This window comes from Primulina eburnea, chromosome 15 (genome assembly GCF_022965805.1).
Source record: "Primulina eburnea isolate SZY01 chromosome 15, ASM2296580v1, whole genome shotgun sequence".
Lineage (NCBI taxonomy): Eukaryota > Viridiplantae > Streptophyta > Magnoliopsida > Lamiales > Gesneriaceae > Primulina > Primulina eburnea.
The window spans coordinates 27633086-27654520 of record NC_133115.1 but is presented as its reverse complement, the minus strand read 5'-3'; the positions used below and the strand labels follow the sequence as shown (position 1 = coordinate 27654520).

Here is a 21435-nt window from a genome sequence, read left to right as displayed (position 1 = left end):
ATCCCGGGTCATCGCCAGTTTAATTAGAACCCGGGCAATCAGGAGATCAGAGCAGCCTTGCTCCGTGTCCAGTGGGAGCCGAGTTCATCTGTGATCCCGAGAGATTAGAGCACAGGCAGCCAGGAGAAAGAAGCAAAAAGGGAGAAGCATGATCACCCGGTTACATCACTTTCAATTAAAATTTTGCCAAGTAAAATGGAATTTAATAGAAGAAGTTGGGTCCGAGCTCATGGACCTAAATTGCAAGTTCTATATATAAAAATAAATAACACTATTTCATGCCTGTTCTAGTCTCGAGATTGAGAACAACTTAGACTCGAAACTCGAAAAGGTTGCCGGCGGGTTCGATTCATGCTCAACTTATGTATGAAACTTAGCAACCATGTGAGAGCCAAAGTGCAATATATTATGAAGAACACAGATGGAAAGAAAAACGGCACATCCAACTGCCTAAACAATTATATACACAAGGCCAGGCGGAAAAAAAAAAAAGAAAAGGAAAATGTACTCTTTCTGTCTGTTTCATGTCTAACATTCTGACTTCCCTAATTCGAATATTGGTACACATCATCGAATGACATTACCAGCGTTCTACCTAAATTTGACGCAATATATATACAACGAATTGATGATTGGGAGCAAATGACAAACAAAACAAGATATAAGTGAATTTACATTACAGGAATTTAGCTAACCTTCGGTTCGATTCCACTTCATTGGAACGACTTTCCTGAGCTTTTGTTGACTCATACCCGGCCTCTCAGCAGCACGTGGCGGTTTCATCATATATGGTTTCTTTACAAGGTTGATGTTGTAACGATCTATTTCTGGTTTCGACTCCCTGAATTGTTTTATGGGAGGTGATCTAACATGTTCTGGAATAGACCAGTTTAATGCTTGTTTTTTTAGGGACTCAGTACGACTGTTGTAGGTGTTTCTTACATCTGTTGTGAGCTTGAGCTTCTTTGAAGGAAACCCTTCATCACCAAGTTTTATCAGATTCGTGGTTCCACTTATTGATTTTGGCGGATGGGAAAATTTATCAGATCTCTCCATGGCTTTAGATTTACAAGCTTTCATGGCAATCTGGGAAGGTTTTCCGAGCAACTTAACGGTTGAATGGGGATTTTTGTTTGAGGAATTAGTAGCCAATTCACAAAGGGCTTGAGCGGCAGCATAGATGGGGGAGTGCTCATCTGGCATCACCAACCAGCCAACATAAGACAACGTATACACATAAAGTAATTAATGCCAAGGATCCAGCAGTTTAATCTCATGCTTGTTTAAACAGACGTGCCACAAAAAGCTTTCGTGACAATACTACAATAAATGACTTGTTCTCATTAGTGCATATTTCATCTGACTAGTCTTTCTGTTGTGGGTTAAATTAATCCAAATCAGTATTTTCATGATAAAATAATTAGAGTATAGGGATGAAATAGATAAGACAAATTATCTGATATGAAGTACAATAATTACAAATTGAAACAAAGGCTTAGATGAGATTTACCTGCTGCAGGTATCTTAGAAGTTGAGCATGCTGCCGAAGGGGGAAGAAGCTTTTCAGTTGGAGCAATTTGACGTTCTGGACCCTCAGAATTGAGGTTAACTAAAGGCATTAAACTGTGATCAAATGTTAGTGATTCTAGATCCATCTGTAAATCAGTAGAACCTCTCTGAAGGGCAGTAGAATTTCTAAGTTTTACCCATCTACCTTGACATATTGTCCGACTTGCAGATAACTTACTGGCATCAGCACCCGACTTATTATGTCCAGAAAATGAATTGGACCAAGGAAAAGGTGGTAAGCCAGCTCTGTGAGAAACTGATTTTCCCAAACGAGGATCATTGCCTTGTTTCAAAAAAGATGATGCAGGCTTGGCCACATCAAAGAGAAACGATTCCAAATCCTTCGGTGGAGAAAGCGCGAGTAGCTCCACGATTTCTTTTGGCTGACATAGAGGGGAATCAGAAATCACGGTAGATATATTCATCTTCGCAACAGATTCTTGAACCTTCAAAGATAACCTTCAGTCAACTCACTATATCAAACTTCAAAACCAATTAGATGCACTTCAGAAGTATGATATAATTCTTAAGTATGATGAGGTATGCTATGCCATCATTAAGAATCACATATATTGGTTGAGTTTTCGGTCCATAAATCTAATATTTGTAGTCAACAAAGACAGAATACTACAACGAGGAATTGATAAAAGAATGCATACATTAATTTTTTCCTAATTTATAGCTGAGAACAAAACTGACAGCGATAAATACACTAGCTCCAAAAATTTATTGTTGCACTCCATGTGTGTGAGCATCTGGAGCAAGGATAAAATCAGGGAGATTCTATATCACACCCTAAAAACGAGTAAGGAGTTTCTGGGCCACATCAAGAATATGATTTCAACTGTACAGAAAATATTAATTAATTTATCACCACACGCCATCCCTAGGAACTTGATAGAGTTCAGACAAAACTCCGTAGTTCAGTATCCAAACATACCTTGTCAAAGGATGGGGGATCTGCATCACAACTCTCTCCTTTGTCACTGTCACTTTGGCTTGTCGAGGAACTAGCAGTGACCAAGCTAGTTGAAACCTTTTGGTTGCAACTGTGATCAATTTCAGCACATTTTTCAGCCTGCAAAACCTTCCTAGCCTGAAGAACAGAGTAGGCCTTTCTTACCGACTGCAAAACACTGCTGTTTGAATTCACTGCTTTCTTTTCCTTGCCATTGGCAATAATAGGACAGTGATACTTTCCATTCAGAATCTCATCAAGAGGAATCTCATTGAGATACTTAGTGATGTCAAAAACATCAGCTTTTAAACCATAGATTCCTGAAACTTGTTCATAATCAGCTAATTGATCTAAAAAAATATCAAATATAAATGTTGGAAAATTAATGAAGGAACTCTATCGTTGATCAAAATGCTATGTTTTCATTGTGCATAGAGAATAAAACAATGCAGATTATGGGAAAAATAATAATTAATAACTAAGAGAAATATAGTCATCACTCCTGGAGATCCTTCCCATCTTTCATAGACTCGACGCTATCAATCTAACAACATTTGATCTTAAAACCGGCACATAATGCATAAATGATCTCCCAGTAACATATCAGAAATGCATCGTTTGCCGAGAAAATACTGAACCTCTGAACCATTTCCTTTTGACGATAGATATTATTATAGAATGGAAGACATTGAGTAGAAATGTAGAATAACAAAAAACAAGGTAATTAAAAACAGCTACACCAGTGAACTACTAAAGTAAGGCATAGAAACAGCAACAGATCCCTATAAAAAAGGGAAAAAAACACAACCGATAAACAAACAGAACTAAGAAAGTGATTCTTTAAATTCTACCATTCCCCTAGTTATACACTAGATGACAGCCATTGGAGTAGAACTTCATAAACATCGATTTTCTTAGACTCCTCCAAAACTAAAAAATGTGAAAAATAAAACATGTTCTGCAGATATATCAGTTAGTCCAACAAATTTCCAAAACATGCGTTACTAATTATCACCACATCTCTCCCAACATATTATTACTTTTTGTAAACACCAGTGCCCAAATTTCCAACACTACAGTTTTAATTAGACATTCCCGTGAAAAATAGGGTTATCTGCACATTCTTTGCCACCAATTATCTGTGCCACATGATCACACAAGAGGGAGGAACCTAGAGTACCCACCTATGACACATGATCACCAGATGACAGCCATTTGAGTACAACTTCATAAACCTTAGACTCCTCCAAAACTAAAAAATGTGAAAAATAAAACATGTTTTGCAGATATATGAGTTAGTCCAACAAATTTCCAGAAAATGAGTGAATAATTATCAACATATCTCTCCCGACATATTATTAGTTTTTGTAAACACCAGTACCCAAATTTCCAACACTACAATTTTAAGTACACATTCCCGTCAAAAATAGGTTATCTGCACATTGTTGGCCAACAAAATATTAATCATCTATGCCACATTATCACGCAAGAGGAACATAGAGTACCCACCTATGGTCTCTTTTTGTGTGTCTTATACATCCTAAAATTATATTTCGTATACATTCTCTTGATCCGTTAAACTTTTGATATATATTTTTATTGTTTTTATTTTCTATATTACTATTACCGATACTATGAACATTAAATTTATATATTTTAGTATATATCTTGAAGTTTTTTTTATTTTATAAAATACCTCATATATTTTAATACTTTTATATGATGCATTAAATTTAAAACGTAAAAACATTAAACGCTCTAACATAGTTAATGGGCACAAAGTGTATGCAGTATTGATAGTAATTATTAAAAACGCGGCAGTCTCAGAAATTGTTTTGTAAATTCATTTATAATCTCTTGAATACTCACTCACATATTTATAGTTAAACCTTTTAATACTCTTTTTAACCATTACAAAACATGGTTCAAATTACAAATAAAGACTTTCTACCTTGCCACTACACCAGCGTAATTAACCATGTAAAAATAAGAGCGCGACTCAGCCATTACTTTTCAAGTGGAATTTCCCCCTAATAACTAAATACATATGTGATGGTGAGCCACGGAACCAATTTGTCCCAAAAAAAAGTTATTTTCAATGCAATAATCATAATGTTTCGATTCATATTTGAAAAATATCAAGTATCTATTCCTCGAGCTAAACGTCATTTGAACCCATAACATGAAAAGAAATTTGGCCCATCAATGACAGAAAGATTAGGAATAACCCAATACATACCGAAAAAGTTATTCCCTGCTGCAGCTGAATTGAAGCTAACCAAGCCATTCTTCAAGTATATTGAATCGCATCTATTCTTGTACATTTTACCATTTCTTTTATCCCCACGTTTGATAAGTGAACTTTTCCTTTGCTTAGCCACTTGGGTTTTCTCTGCATAAAGAGTAAAATGGAATACCATAAGTGAATGGGTTGAGAAAGTTGCAGACTTCACAAACACAAATGCTCCAGCAGGTCATGTGGAATAGACTTTATTTCATTGGCGCTCGAGAATAGGCATTATATATGCTATATTAATGCTAGTTCAACCCAGAATAGGCGTAATTACATATCCATTTAATGGTTCAATTAGTTCATCCACACAGGCTTGTCAATGATGATTGGTTAAAGATAATTGATTCAAATAGAAACAAGTTGGAGGATAAAATCCAACTACTCAAAAGGATGAGACTATTAAAAAGAAGTAAAGAACGCCAAAATGTTACATAACTAGGCTACAGAAATGACACTTTATGGTAAAAAAATTACCATTTCTGTTATCCCCAGGTTTGATAAGTGAACTTTTCCTTTGCTTAACCATTTGGGTTTTCTCTGTATAAAGAGTAAATTGGAATACCATAAGTGAATTGTCTTGAGAAAGCTGCAGACTTCTGAACAACACAAATGCTCCAGCAAGTCACAAGGAATAAGACTTTATTTCATTGTCACTCAAGAGTCAAGAATAGGCATTATAGATACTATGTTAACACTATTTCACGCCAGAACAGGTTTACATATTACATTTGATGGTTCGATTACTTCATCCACCCAGGCTTGCCAGTGATGATTGTATGGAGATAACTGATTCAAATAGAAAAAAGTTGGCGGACAAATCCAAATCCCCAATGGAAATGATAAAACACCAACATGTTACATAACTAAGCTACATAAATGATATTTTATAAGAAAATTTTTTGCAACAAAAGCTAAAAATGTCAACTTTTGACATGGAGAAGAAAACGTGCACGAGAACAAAAACCCACAGATTTTGAGAGATGGTGCCACTAGGGCAAGTCACCAAGAGGCGCGCACACTTAAGCATATACCACAAATAACTATTTATATTTTTTGCATATAAAATTATTTATATAATTAGGTGGTGAATGGTGGCTAAAATGACACCACATAAAATGAAGTACACATCTGTGCATCTAGTAAAATCTGGAACCTTTTTAAAGATCATAGACATCAATCAAATGGTACTCGTTTCATCCAAAACCGGACGTCAGTTGGTACAAACATTGTTGATGAGATGGATATCTGATTCTACTCAAACTCCTGTGCTTAAATTCTAGCTTAGAAATCCTTTCTAGTAGCTTAGTGCTCTTGTACCATAATATGTACAACACGCGTATACAAAATTTAACACAATCATTATTCCCAAAAGCACCAAAAAGAAAATACGAGATTGAGTATACAGGTATATTAAACATTAAATTTCCATCTTTCAGACAATACGACGACCACAATGACATTGTGATGACACGCCAGTATCATAAAAAAGTGCTAATTCATGAGACATGGATATGCTGTCAATAAATTATTATGATGGAACTAAGGTGTCTACCATCTACGCTCATGAGGGGGAGAACATAACTAAGGAGCAAATTGAAGGTTTTCTGCTCAGATAGGAACAAACAAAAGGGGATGCGTTATAATTCTCAACATCAAAACATGTATTTAGGGGCAAATAAAAAAAAGGCATTAAAAACGAAGGTACTTTCATCTTGGAGATTGATTCACTAACAGCACTGTCAACAAAAATTATTAGACTGGTACCTGAAGTATTACCGCTTGCAGGATACGACACAAACTCAAGAGGCATTCCTTCTGCGTCTAATAGTCCAGATTTACTATCAGAAACTTCCATTGATACCATCCCTAATCTTTTAGAGCACACACTATTGCTTCTTGGTATTTCACCAGTTCTCCCAATTAAAAGCTTATCCCCTACATCCAGTGCCAAGGAAGGAGAATTCCTATTCTCCAAGCCACAATTATTAGCAATATTCTTGTTGGGCAAACTAGGGGGTTGGGAAGCTTGCGTACAAAGTTCAGAAACGGGCATCTTTTCCCATGAAGCTGGCACTGACATGTCATCAACCTGAATATCTTCCAAGATAATCATATTTCGAAACAGGGTCAGTTATAGATGAATTGAAGGCCTTCAATCAGCAACATCAGATACCATGCAGCACAATATGTTAAAGCGAAACTAGATAATATGTTTTACCTCTCAAATCATCCATAAACTAAATAAAGCATTCAATAAAACAAAGCACGAAATAACAGATAAAGGTACTCAGAGTCGAGTGTATAACACTTTAAATCCCCAGCGGCAGTAAGATTACTAAATACTTCAACCTTACTGCAGTGCCTTCACACACGGGTAAGCCCCATATCATAGTTGTAAAAGGTGTGAGGCGTCACCAAGGAGCCTGTGTGGGTGCGGTATACTCAGGCGAGACTAGGTGATCGCTCGCCTGGGAAGGATTTTCTTTTTTAAAAAAAATTCAGCAAAGTCGCATTTGACTTTATTGGTTTTTTTAATAATAATTGGCTGCCTATTCTTTACTATCAAACATAGCCCAAACCCTAAGATATAAGAATCAGAACAGCAACGTTCCAAAAACCCCAAACCCTAAGAAATAAGTAGCTAAATGTGTTATTACAAAAAAAATTCTCTGCACAACCTGAATAATTAAATATTAACATTTTTCTCATATAATAGCATAGTAGATAAATATATTTTTCCGAAAATTGATAATGCTGCTTGCTTCGATAAGGCGCCGCCTCAGGCTCCAGGACCCCTTTGCGCCCGTTACAACTATGCCCCAAATGGTATAAATGCATTGCCATTACTTGGGAATGCTTTCAATGAACGGAATAAGTGGAGGAGCATACTCTACGTCATAAAGCACATTTTATGCTAAAATCATTTTTTAGGTAACAAGTATAACAAATGGTGAGTAAAAACAAAAGAAACACTACTCATAATATCAATTGTCACAACCACAAATCCATATAACAATTGTTGAAGTAAATAATAGGGAAACAAGCACCATCATTGCATAGCAATTTCGCTGTGCAAAGTAGCAGTAAAATTTCCACCATTTAGAGTCTTTGTACAGGAATAACTAATGCTGAATTTAACACGGGCAAACAAACCTGAATAAAGAAGCAATACTCCATTGCAGTCATAAACAAATTAAACAAACTAACTGATATTTTCAGTTACACAAAATACATCAGCATAAATTATTTTCGATTTCGTCAATCTAGTCTATTTAAACAATATTGAGTTGGTAATTACACCATCAAAAGTTTTAAAAATGGAAACTCATAAAAGTTAACACAATACAAACACAACCAAAACCAAATCCTAGAACAAAGGTCCATACACCTTCGAGAAGCTCACCTTTTTGAATCCCTGAGCTGCATGCACCCCCAGATAGCCGCCCAACTTCGGTCACCACCACACCTCCTCCAAAACCCTCGTCCGATCCCATGATTCTACCCACGCAACCGCCACCTCACCTTCAATTCAACCCCAGGAACACCATGGAACCACAACCCCTGACAAATTCAACAATATTTCCATTCGAAACTATACTCGCCTCGCAAATCCGACAATATTTTGAACTAATCTATAAAATCTGAGCTGAATTGAAGCTGTAGAACGCAGTCAAATGACATATGAGGCGGATTATCCACGGAAAATCAGAGGAAAGAGGGAGATTTGAATAGTGGAAAGGTAAATTCAGGCGAAGGCTCATGTTGCGGCCGAGGGGGAGAGAGAAACTAGGGCACGAAATGTTGATTGGAAGGTGAGTGTATTTATACTTTTCGGGAAAAGTATAAAATTGAGGGATATGTTCTAGAGCGCGTGGCGTCACACGTTATCCTCAGAACCTGAATATATTGCTACACGTGCTTTTCCAAGCATCTGAAATGCGATTTTAAATTCTTACCTAACAAGCACGACTTATAGAGTGAAAATATGGAAATCTAAGTCACTGTTTGTCATAATGAGACATTCGAAGATTTTGATTCTAAATTCGTCTCGAGCTCTATAAATAATTATAGTAATTTATTATTTTGTTATCCGTACATAATAATTTATAATCTTTATATTATTATATATTATATATAATCTTATCTCTCGAGCTAAACGATAGTAAAATTTATAAGACGATCGTTTGATTAAATGAATAAATCTACTCGATCGAATAATACAGAATTTTATAATGTAGATAATTATAATTATCTTTTTATTAAATTAAATTATGTTTCGTCCATTCTCCGTATATTTGATGGAGTTTTCAATTAACATAAATTTAATTGATTTTTTCTTGAATCGATCTCACTTTTTCCCTTGGTTTCTTCCTACTTTCGTAAATATGAGGATACTATGTGGATGGGTCCACTATCTCTGGCACATCCTTAGCGCAAATGGAAGACAGGCTCATCAAGGACCCAGGTATTCTTCTATAAATACTAGGTTTAAGCGTATGATTTTTCATTCACTATATTGTTTTCAGCAGCATCCTTAGCTCACTATGTGAAAAATGACATTTTACTTCGCTAGGCGTTACTTCGGCAAAAATAAATTACGAAGTAATATATTACCAATAACTTCATTAATAACACAAGCGAAGTAAAATAATATATTTTACTTCGGATGTTTAAAAACACGGGCTTCACTGTATTTTTTTTATATATTTTACTTCGGCATATCAATTTTGATGAAGTAAAAAATAATGAAAATACGAAGTAGTGAAGTAAAAAAATTAAAACATGCGACGGATTTTTTAAACCGTCGCCAAATTTTAAATCGGCGACAGTTTAATTAAACCCGTCGCTAATTTTAGCGACGGTCAAATAAAAACCGTCGCATATTTAAAACTAGCGACTGTTTTTTAAAAACTGTCGCTATATTTAGCGACGGTTGTTATTTGACCGTCGCTAAAAGTAGCGACAGGTTAAAGTCAACCGTCGCCGATTAAAAATTTGGCGACGGTTAAAAGAACACCGTCGTCATTTTCAAAAAAATTCCACCTCGGATATATTTCACTCAATTTTAACCGTCGCCGATTTAAAATGTTGCGACGGTTTTTACTAAAACCGTCGCCATTTCAAAAAAAATTCAATCCCACCAATTTTTCCCTCTATTTTCTTCCACTACTCTCTATAAATACATACAAATTCTCTCCAATTTCTTCCACTTCACTTCACAACAATTAAAATTTTTTCTCACTTACACAATTTTACAACTTCACAACACTTAAAATTTTTATCACTTACACGATTTTACAATTTCACAACACTTAAAATTTTTATTATTACACGATTTTACCACTTTACGATACTTAAAATTTTTATCTTTTACACGATTGTACCAATTCATAACACAGATTTATTAAATTTTTTATATTTTACCGCACCAATTCATAACACAGATTTATTAAATTTTTTTTTAATTTACGTAACATATTAGCGACGGAACTCATATGAACCCCGTCGCTAGGTAGCGACGGTTTTTGATATAAATTCCGTCGCACACTAGCGACAGTATTTAACATTACTTCTGTCGCAAAATAGCGACGGTTTTGAACATGTATTCCGTCGCAAAATAGCGACGGTTTTGAACATGAATTCCGTCGCTAAATAATAATTAAGAGAAAGTTATATGATATACTACTTCATTATTCACTATAATCGATGAAGTAAAACACATTTATTACTTCGACACCGGTCCAATTCTGGACCGATTTTTCTCCCAAAACCGGCCAAAAGACTTCGGTATTTTCAATACTACAACTTCGGGTATTATGCGAAGTAAAAGGTACATCTATTACTTCACGTCCATATACTTCGGCACTTAAGTACCCTATTACTTCAGATATTATCTGAAGTAAAAAGTGATTTTTGGCATAGTGGCTGCTCCCCTCATATATCCTTAGTTTCTGAATTGAGCGTCGGAGAGACTACGCCAGGACACCTTCCCGGTCCCTTTCTAGCGATCTTATTCGTGATTTCAGGCTCAGGGCAATTTCGAAACCTGCGTCTAGATTAGTGACACTTGCTGAAAGCGGATCCCTAAATTTTCTGTAAGTATCATAGTAAATTAATAAATATTTACTAAAGTTGCAAAATATTCTAATCAGGTCTTAGGTGTAACAATTTTTATAAAATACCATTTGTATGTACTTTATAGTTAACTTTATATAGGGAAAATTATGATTTTTTTTTATTTGTCTATTTGCGTATCAAAGTTTCACTCTTATTAACAGAGTATGGGTTTTTGCTTTGTCAAATATTGTACACGCTTTACAGAAAACCCACAACAAATATGATTTTTGAAGTGAAAAGTACAAAAGTGTTAAGCAGTATATATATATATATATTTATATATACACACATATATAAAATACTTCAGGCACATCCGAGCTGTACAAAAGTGTCAAGTAATCATCAGTGTGAGCTGTACAAAAGTATCAGGTAATCATCGGTGCTCACATAAATATACATGGTAAATGTGAAACATATCAAAACTGTATATAAAGTATTTTTAATTGGGATTCATTTGGAATGATGGTTTTGAAATCTTTGATTTATTTGGATGAAGTAAATTCAAACGAATTTTAAATCAAATTAAACATTTTCAAGTTCCATTAATAATTATAATGAATTTCAAATATGTAAATTCTGTATGTTTATGAAATTCATTATTAAAATCATTTCCCAAAATCAAATTCCCGCACACTAATCAAATCCATAAATTTAAACACAATCTCGTATCGTGCAAGATAAATTTAATGGAGCCATGATTCCTTGCTGTTTATTAGATACAACTTACATATTTCATTAAAATTAGACTTGAAATTTTTCTTTTAAAAAAAAAAATTGATATTCATCTACAGGTTCTTGCATGACAATCGATCTGGAACAAGCCCATCAAGAAAATCCAGACCCGAGAAGAAGTCATCGTTGAACATGGAAGCCGAGACGTCGAACTCATTATAGTGATCGTCGTCGACGCCACCGTCGCTCGAGACGGGCAATATATGATCATCTTCTTTTATCTCCTGTTTGATTCTAATGATCTCTTCATTGGATGAAGCTGCCGCGAGAAGGGTTATTGGAGAGACTGTAATGGCAATGTTAGCGTCTCGTTTGGGTGTGTGATTTGGGCTCTTAGGATTAGAAAACTTCTGCCTGACAGTACCAGCTAACGAGTTTCTTCGAGTTGGCTGGCTATGGCTGTGCTCTGCTGTGTAGGTTATGATAAACATTCCTGGATCACTGCAACTCTGCTCCACTTGCTTCCTTGCCAAACAGCCCTTTGAGCTACTACACCTGTAATAGCTTCTGTACATCATGGAAAAAAATGGGTTTAATTAATTTTAAACTAAAGTATTATATATTCAATGTAATATCTTCAACATTTGTTAAATATGTTATTAAAAAAAATCTTCATTCTTAGATGTGCATATATAAATACCTTTTACTTCTATTTTCTATATATATATGATTCAAGTGATGAAATCGCCATTACGCTTGACTTTTCGACCGAAACCGGGATTGGAATCTATCATTCCATAGAACGTAGTAACGATTGAATGGGTTTCCCCTTATCTATCGAGGAGTGGATGATCGGATAGTTTAGAAGAAGAATGGAAAACAAACCTCTGGAGTTTCGAAATTTGCGATGTCTGAGGAGGTCTTGGCTTAGTCTCTTTTCTTTGATATTTTGGCACACGTCATGTCTTAAAAAATATATCTGTCGTTTCTGAATTTAGTACAGAGCTAGAGAGATTGAATTACCTGGGATAGGGTGAGCCCTTGATAGGTTTCTGTCCATATTTGCGCCAAGCCCACAAGTCAGAACTGAGGCCATCTGCAGAAACTTGAATCATCACTCTTTTTTGCTGATTTTTCCTGTGGAATTTTTATTGGATAACTACTCCAGTTACATCTAAATAATTAAGGATTATACTTTAATCAAAATATTTTTATAATTTTTCCCAAATAAGACAACTATAACTAAGAAATTACTGTTACAGTTTAAAACCCTAAAAAAACCTTTGTTGTTAGTTGAAAAATAATCTTTATACGCAACGCACGCACCTTCTCTTATATTTTGGTGTGTAAACTTCTCCATCAGCTTTAGCAACACAATCAGTACTAGTTCCTGATGATCGATCGGATTCATGGGCCTGCTTGTCTTCAAAGTCGTTTCCACGTCGATTTTCTTGAAACTCGGGACCTGATTTCTGACTGGGAAGAGGATGGCAGATTCCAGGGTAAAAGGGCTTGTAAAGATCTTCTAATTCATCACTGCAGGAACCAATCGACATGTCGAAAAAGTCTGGATAACTCGAACGAAACTCGTGATGGATGCCCGAAAACCCCACGTCCGGCTTCTGATCTTCGTTGTTCATGTCGAGAATCTTTGTCCAATGATCGCCGCTGGATTGTCTGACTATGGCTTGAAGGCTCCAATCCTCCATGCTATCCACAACGTCAGCGATCAAAAATAATTATTGGTTCTTGAATTTTCAGGAATGTTTTAATAAACAGTTGTGAAGCAACGAAATATTAAATTACAAGGAAATATAGACATATGACTATATATATATATATAGTAATGCAAACGACTGATTCAAACCATTTAGAGCCGAAATAGGACCTCCCACTAATTTTTTTAAGAAAATTAATAATTAATATATTCAAATTTCATAAATAAAGTTTATTAAAATGAATAAAATTCTGCTTCCTAATTAGGTCAAGTAAATTGTCCTATACGGGCTTTAGATATCTAATTAGTTTAAATTTGACCTTGGTACACTAAATTTATTTTTGGTTTTGAACGTTCAATCCAGTTTTCGCTTGAGTGCGGCATGTTCCAAATATACAGTGTCGAATAATATCTAATATCATGTCAGTATCTCTTCATTTTATTTCAGCAATTTTCATTGTCACATCAACGCTCCTACAAAAATCAGACTAAATGTAGGAGAAAATAATTATATGATGGTTTTCTTAATAATTATCCCAATATATTAAGGTATCATCTCATTATTTTTTAAAATGTTTTTTTTTTTATATTAAAAGATTCTTTCCATGAGCTGAGAAGGGCCGCAATATATTGGACTTTAACTCGTTTTGTTTATTAAATAATATTCAAAAATTTAGGCTTTCGTTGACTTTTGCTTGTTGTCAAAAGGGGAAACTGTGTACATTATTATTACACGCTTTCATCGAATCCAAGCTTTCATATTTTGGATTATTGACTGACTTTGAATGGTTATATTGAAAATTGAAATTAGAGGCCCTTTGAAAGGTGATGTTTATGGCTGGCTTGTTTACAAAAAGCAATATTGACTCTGTCATGTTTACATTAGGATCAGGTTTTTTCTTTGGCAGGGGGTGATTCCTCTTGATTATAATCTTTTTCCTATAAAAAAATATTCCGTTAACTCAGAGTTTACTCAGTGCACACCAAAGAACACTAATTGCAGATTCCATCTTCATAAAAAAGAAGAACGCAGATAAAACTAATAAATCATATCAGTGCTTCCTATATATGGAGACTAGTAATACAACATCATATATATATATATATATATATATATATATATATATATATCATTTTTGGTCATACACATTGTTCTCTTTCCAATTTTAGTTGTCAAATTTATTTAGTATGCTATGTCTATTTTTTTAAGTTTTAATATTTTTTCCCGACGTCACGTTAATATGAGCTAATGAAATGCTTATTAGTGCAGTGTCACACCATTACTCTCAACGAGAAAAAAATAAAATGGTCAAAAATTGAAAGATACATTACTAAAACTGATTTGACAAAAGTGTTGTTAACGTGATTTGATTAAAAAAATTTCGTCTTTTACACTCCATTTGTAGAGTAGGTCTCTTGTGAGACGGTATCACGAATCTTTATCTGTGAGACGAGTCAACCCTACCGATATTTACAATAAAAAATAATACTCTTAGTATAAAAAATAATAATTTTTTCATGGATGACCCAAATATAAGATCCGTCTCACAAAATACGACCCGTGATAACGTCTCACACAAATGTTTGCCCCATTTGTAAGGGCTTGAAATTCCGATAGCAAATTCATTAACTAGGCAATGGCTAGAAGGCTAGGAAAGATCAATAACCGATGGAAGAATGTACTTGAGGACCTAATTAAGAGGTTAATCCCGCTGTAAACCCGTAATTAGTAGCATAATGACATTCAAATTCAAGACATAATGACAAATTCTCGACTGAAAACCTACCAACACACAAGCCTATAGGATCGGCCCTTATCGATAAATTAACTATTTTCCTTGAATAATATATTTGTTTGATTGATTAAGCTGATCGAGATTGATACAATAATCAAATGATAAATACATTTTTTAGTTGAAGTTGGATGAGAAGGGTAGTTTGGGTCTTTTTTTAAAAAACTAAAAGGAAGAACATGGGGTGAAATATCCATTCAATAAAGAAGGATTAAACATCACATGACATTTATAAATAGTGGTCAATGCTAGATTATGGATTTGGGAAATTGCAAATTTCATTATTCATTTTTTTTTTAATTTTCCGCTCTGGTTTTTTATGTTGTCAAAATTGAGTTTTATTCATTTAGCATCCATTTTTTTTTTTGAAATTTTAGTCATCTTTATCGATAGTACTGATGTTATGATATGATATAACATGTCACTATCAGGTCAGTCACCAAAAATAGAAAAAAAAAAATTTAAATAAAGACAGTGGATTAAAATTAATATTTGAATTCATGAAGTAACAAAATTACGAATAGACAAATCTAAGAGACTAAAACTGTAATTTTCTTTTATATATTTATGGTAGTTAACCAAATATTTGACAAGTTTCTTTATTAAACAATTCAGCTCTAGTTATAGATTAAACACACAATTATTATACGTGTGTGTTTTTGCATATAAACTAATGATCGATTGCCAAACCATAAAAAGGACAAGTAAAATATGGATTTAGATATGCCACTTTTTGGTTCGGTTTAGCTATAGCGCATTGTAGGTGGTCGGCAACTGAATAATATAATGTACGTTTGTAACATATTAATATTAGCCCTTTATTTTCTTATAAAAAATATTAGAATTTAATGTAGTTTATATCTGTGGGTGATGAAACCTTGAAGATGACAGATGACAATAGTAAAAGTTGAGGTTAGGTTGAACATTATGTCTTTAAGAAAAATTTGTCTGTACGTACTTCAGTTGTTGGAAATCTTGTCCCGAGATACAACTTCTCTTATGATAACAAAATCGAAAGTCACAAGTTCTATCAATCTGCAGGGACATGTTGTTTCATCAATTTGGGAGTCTGTTGGTCCAAAAGTTTGATGAATAACATCAAAATACACAATATGGAATGCACTGATCCATGAAAAACTCGTATCAATTGACAAACACAGCCCAGGCCGCAGCTACGTCACTGAGGCTCATAAAATAGGAGCGCCTAACCTGAGCACAATGGGGAGCTTAGGTGCTTGCCCTGTCCAGGTCGCACATGGGGCGCTGAGGAGGCAGCTTTTAAGGCTCATGTTTCTTTCATTCGAGTTTTCATAGTCTTTCATTTGCTTAATTTTTATTTACTAAGCCTAAAATATTGTAACATATTATTGAAAATATTTGTAAGAAAAACTAAGATACAAAATCAACTATATACATGTCATCATAGGAAATTATAATGAATATTCCAAGCGTTGAAATGCAACTAATATCAGCTAATAAGTAAAAAATTTGTATGAGACGGTTTTACTGGTCGTATTTTGTGAGACATATCTTTTATTTGGGTTATCCATGAAAATGTATTATTTTATATGCTAAAAGTATTACTTTTTATTGTGAATATCGGTAAGGTTGACCCGTCTCATAGATAAAGATTCGTAAGACCGTCTCATAAGACCTACTCTGCTAATAATATAGTATATGACATAGATATAATATCGTATCGACAATCAAATGACAAATAATTCTTCTCGTTAAAAAAGAAATGATATATGCCTCAATTTTCTGAAATATATATCCTTAAGTCGCATATTTTCATCTAAAAAATAGATTATTTTTTTAATGTTTATAGATAGCGGCAATCAGAAATTTGTCTAATTAAAATATCAATAGTATCGTCGCTTTCAATGAGAGCATTAGCAAGTACGTTATAGGTAGGTAAAACACGACTTTAGCTCCCTTAGGGAGGATGGAAATTTATTTGGGGTAGATGGCTACAGATGTATATATCGGACCTTCTTAGTTATACAAATTTATTCGAAAAATTAAATTATTTGCTCCATAAATGAGTTAAAGATAATAATGCTTGATTTTCAAGTATAGCTTAATTGAGATATATACATATCAAATCACATGAAAAAAAAGGGAGTGCTATTCGAAATGATATATGTTGCCAAGTAGATTTTGTTTATGTTTAAAAAGGAGTAGGCAAAAACTTTATAAACATAATTTCAGGTTATGATATTTAAATCACGTTACCCCAAATAAAAAAGAAAATAGTCACGTCTGATGGATGTTCGAGTTGATGGAGTTGGTAATAGTTTGATCAATGATCATGAGTTTGATTTCTCTTATCAATACTTTCTCGGACGAACATACAAAGTTTCTTTCGTCGGGTTTACCTGACTAACATGATTTGTTAGACTATTGTGTTAACACATTTTATCCAATACGCATCAAAAGATAGTGATTAATGTTGGTTCAATTGTCATTGAAAAAAATTTATTCAAGCTTAGCCGCATATCTTTTGATCCACTGGCATTCAATGACAAGTATTCAAAATGATTACTCAAACTTCAAAACTTTGCTAAATAAAAATGGGTGCTATTGATAAATCGGAAGCATATACAAATCAATTAACTTTTGATTCACACGGAATAATTAGAAAAATATTTAGACAAATACTCAGAATATTTCTTAATCAAATTCAACTATCTTTATTATCAAAACTACGTCTATGTTTACAGGACAGAATTACTGTTGGTAATATTCAAAGAATATTTCCAAAAATCCATAGTTCACAATTTTGAATATTTCCAAAAATCCATAGTTCACAATTGACGGATTAGGAAACTATCAGAAATGAAAATCGCAAGGAAATTAATGCGATCAAAATAAAAATCCAAATTTTTCTAAATCAATTTAATACCAAAATAAATGTCCCAAAAAAATGATTTATCCAAATCCAACTTTTCCGAAAATCTATCAAATTGTAATATTATCGTTATTTGAGTTTGCGACGAGCTCAACGAGTCAAAGAAGCTTGTATATATAGGCAAAAACTTTTGTGAGACGGTCTCACGGGTCATATTTGTGAGACGGATATCTTATTTGGGTTATCCATGAAAAAATATTATTTTTTATGCTAAGAATATTACTTTTTATTGTGAATATGGGTAGGGTTGATCCGTCTCACAGAGATCCATGAGACTCACTCATATATATATATATAAACACACACACACACACACACATATATATATAAATATATATATAAACACACACACACATATATATATAAATATAATATATGTGTGTGTGTGTGTTTATATATATATATATATATATATATATATATATATATATATATATATATATATATATATATATATAATGTCACCCACAATTTAATTTTGGAATAAAAGTTCCGAATTTCTTTAGAACTGGCAACTTGCAAGTCTAGCTTGAATTAGCTTTGCTAGACTTTGGACCTTTAAATAAAAGTGATGCCTCGAGTGGCGTACGTATACTAACGTGAACTTTAGGGAAATTGGGATTTAATGGATTCTCGGGGGCCAGTCTCGTGCATGCCTAAATATTAATATATTATATCCATAGAATTATTCTTTACCTTTTGGAATTATTAAATAATACACATATGGAAGACAACATCCATATTGATGGCTCTTTGTACACTGATATATGGAGTCGATACTTTCACGAAAAAAGGCTTGGAGGAGTTTTGTTTACATTCTTATTTGAAAAAAATAATTGTATGACGTTTGATCTATTGTAAAATATAAAATATTTTAGTTGTACTATTAATATTAGTTATAACTTTTAGTAAAGTAGCTAACGTTTGATCTTATGATTGGTATAAGGCAAAAGTCATACGTTAAATTCTCATAAATTGAAAAAAAAAATAGTTATTAGGAGGAGGATTATTGGTAAAAAAATATATATTTGTCTCTACGATATAGACTTGATGCTTGAGCTGTTATATTATCTAAAAGATTTGAATTGTATGATTGAACTTTTCTTGTATTATAAAATTCAGTGTGAAAATAAATCTTTTATGATCGAATAAATCACAAGTGCACGAGTTAAGTTATAATATAGTGTACAAAATATGAGTATCGTTCTCATATAGATTGATAATACAAATTTACCTCAAGCACAATTTTTTAGTTAACTAAAATGAAGAGTGATTTAATTAATACACTAAATTTAAAATCAAATAAAAGAATTTAACAAACACAATATATTAAACATTTTCCTTTCATATATGTCACGCTCCGAAACCGGGGTTAGTCGACACCGGCTTTGTTCAGCAATCACATAATCGCAAAACAACAAGCATCGTAGTTCAGCATAAACAAAAACCAGAATTTTCATAATTAACTCAAAATAATCTTGTCTTACAGTGATAAATCCCAAAACGAAATAAAATGTGCGGAAGCGTTATATAACTTGAATTGAAATTTAGGAAGAACATAAGTGAGAAATCTTCATATCTCAAAACTTCATCACCAACCCCAAGGCATGTCTTATTCATCCTCGTTTACTAGATCTTCATTCTTATCTGGAGAGAAATGTAAGGGGTGAGTGTTTTGGGAAACACTCAGCAAGTGGGGGCCGATCGATCGATTACCACAATTACATATAAATATAATTTAAAACCCATATTGCAAACTGATTTTCAAAACGTAGTATCTCATATCATATCAAAATCGAAATCGAAATGCGAAACAGAGATTATCAGGCAATTCAGAACAGAACGAGTCAGAACAAACGAAAACACTGTTATTCATCTCGTTTTCCATGGTCAAATTGTCTCCCATATGTTAGTCCTCTAAGGGGTGAGGCCAAAACACGGTTTTATACCCACTGATGGGGGCCAGACAAAGCACAGTTTTATACCCACTGATAGGGGCCGGAATACAGTTTTATACCCACTGATGGGGGCCATATATAATTTACAATCGTCGTTCCATATCTCACTCGAATCATAACATTGCACCACAGAATCAGATGTATCAAACAACATTTATCGGAATTTTTGAATGAACTCAGCAAAATCAAAGAACATCAGAAATAGAAGAAACATATCGTACATCGATCGAGATTTTATGAAATGTGTAATAGCATTTTCAAAAAATGGCTTGACACACATACAATTATGTCATGAAATACTTATACAAAGTTTAAGTTACAAAGAAATACATAGCAAAAGCCCACTTACTTGATTTCGTTTGGATTAAGGCGCTAGAAGGACATGCAAAAAGAACTTCGTTCGAACAAGGTTGCGGTAGAGCTTCGACTAGGCTGCTGCAAATACTAAATTTCGAATTCTTGAAGTTATTGGGAGGGAGTTTGCTTCTTATATAGGCTTGAATAATCAACTATAAAGGTAAGCCCGTATCACTCCAAGAATTTCGTTGATTGCTTAATCAACATGATGATTGCACTTTTCTCTCCCGAATGAACGTGGCCTCTTCTTGATTCAAGATACACAACCGAGATTCATGAGTGATTTTGATTTTCCTTAAGTGCAAATGGAGAGTGATTTTGGCTGCATGAATCTCTTCCAAGATTGGTGCACTTCCATATGGTGATAAATGGTCAATAATGAAGGGACAATGATTAATTAAATTTTCATGATTATGATTGTATGGAACTAAAAAAATGTTGTGCGAAAGATGAGTTGAAATTTCCTATGACATATATAGATTTTCTCGTTGCAAGATTTTGGGTCTTCACATCCCTCCCTCCTTATTAGAAGTTTCTTCCTCAAAACTTGAGTTAACTCGAGGTAGATATGAAATGATTGATAAATTCGAAATTTAAATCCATGTTGAATAATCTATGGTTCGAGTTCAATTGATTCAAGGAAAAATTTAAACTTGAATTCTATAATACGAATACGATATGTTTCAAAACTCAAGTAGTGAGATGTAAAAAGAAATAATATAGACAAGAGTGTCCTTATTCCAAAATACTTATGAGAGCTTAATCTAATCAGTAACGTTTCCGTCTCCTAACTCCTCGTTAGCGTATTCTCCTTGTGCATTTAGTGGTAGTTGTTCATGCTCGAGTGCAATTTGTAGGTTGGCGACTTCTGCACTCAAGTTTTGGTTGTTGAGTTCAAGTTGTTGCACATAGTTTTCCATTTCATGACGATATGCATTGAACTCCTGTTCAAGTTGGTCACAAAACCATTTCTTAGCGTGATAGTGGTTGCACCAAGCTTCGGAGGTGGCAAACATTTGTTGACCATACTTTTGCGACTCTTGCAACTCTTCTTTGCAATCTTTGAGTTGCTTTTCCGCAAATTTCTTGT

At 33.8% G+C, this 21435-nt stretch overlaps 2 protein-coding genes across 6 annotated transcripts; both read right to left on the bottom strand.

Moving 5' to 3' along the window:
- Positions 1–422: 422 nt before the first annotated feature.
- Positions 423–8639, bottom strand: LOC140813499 (uncharacterized). Of its 5 annotated transcripts, none has more exons than XM_073171997.1 (7): positions 8224–8639; positions 6597–6917; positions 5295–5357; positions 4767–4919; positions 2510–2847; positions 1511–2015; positions 423–1196 (listed from the first exon to the last, which is right to left on the bottom strand). In XM_073171997.1, exons 1-7 carry the CDS (start codon positions 8312–8314, stop codon positions 691–693), a joined length of 1977 nt encoding a protein of 658 aa, XP_073028098.1. In that variant the 5' UTR covers positions 8315–8639; the 3' UTR covers positions 423–690. The 5 variants fall into 5 exon arrangements, with proteins under 5 accessions (XP_073028098.1, XP_073028097.1, XP_073028100.1 ...); XM_073171996.1 differs by having other exon boundaries at positions 6585–6917; positions 8224–8638; XM_073171999.1 differs by having other exon boundaries at positions 6585–6909; positions 8224–8638.
- A 3069-nt stretch (positions 8640–11708) lies between these two features.
- LOC140814135 (probable WRKY transcription factor 29) lies at positions 11709–13398 on the bottom strand. Its single transcript, XM_073173012.1, has 3 exons — positions 12936–13398; positions 12633–12746; positions 11709–12176 (listed from the first exon to the last, which is right to left on the bottom strand). Exons 1-3 carry the CDS (start codon positions 13316–13318, stop codon positions 11723–11725), a joined length of 951 nt encoding a protein of 316 aa, XP_073029113.1. The 5' UTR covers positions 13319–13398; the 3' UTR covers positions 11709–11722.
- Positions 13399–21435: the final 8037 nt, after the last annotated feature.

Excerpts from the sequence above, each read along its gene's own strand:
- LOC140813499 (XM_073171996.1), bottom strand. The coding sequence starts at position 8,314 with ATGGGATCGGACGAGGGTTTTGGAGGAGGTGTGGTGGTGACCGAAGTT. Across the intron at positions 5,358-6,584 it reads TGCAAGCGGTAATACTTCAG|AGAAAACCCAAATGGTTAAG; the intron begins GTACCAGTCTAA and ends CTCTTTATACAG. Across the intron at positions 1,197-1,510 it reads TTCTAAGATACCTGCAGCAG|ATGAGCACTCCCCCATCTAT; the intron begins GTAAATCTCATC and ends TGGTGATGCCAG.
- LOC140814135 (XM_073173012.1), bottom strand. The coding sequence starts at position 13,318 with ATGGAGGATTGGAGCCTTCAAGCCATAGTCAGACAATCCAGCGGCGAT. Across the intron at positions 12,747-12,935 it reads ACACCAAAATATAAGAGAAG|GAAAAATCAGCAAAAAAGAG; the intron begins GTGCGTGCGTTG and ends AAAATTCCACAG. Across the intron at positions 12,177-12,632 it reads AAGGGCTCACCCTATCCCAG|AAGCTATTACAGGTGTAGTA; the intron begins GTAATTCAATCT and ends CATGATGTACAG.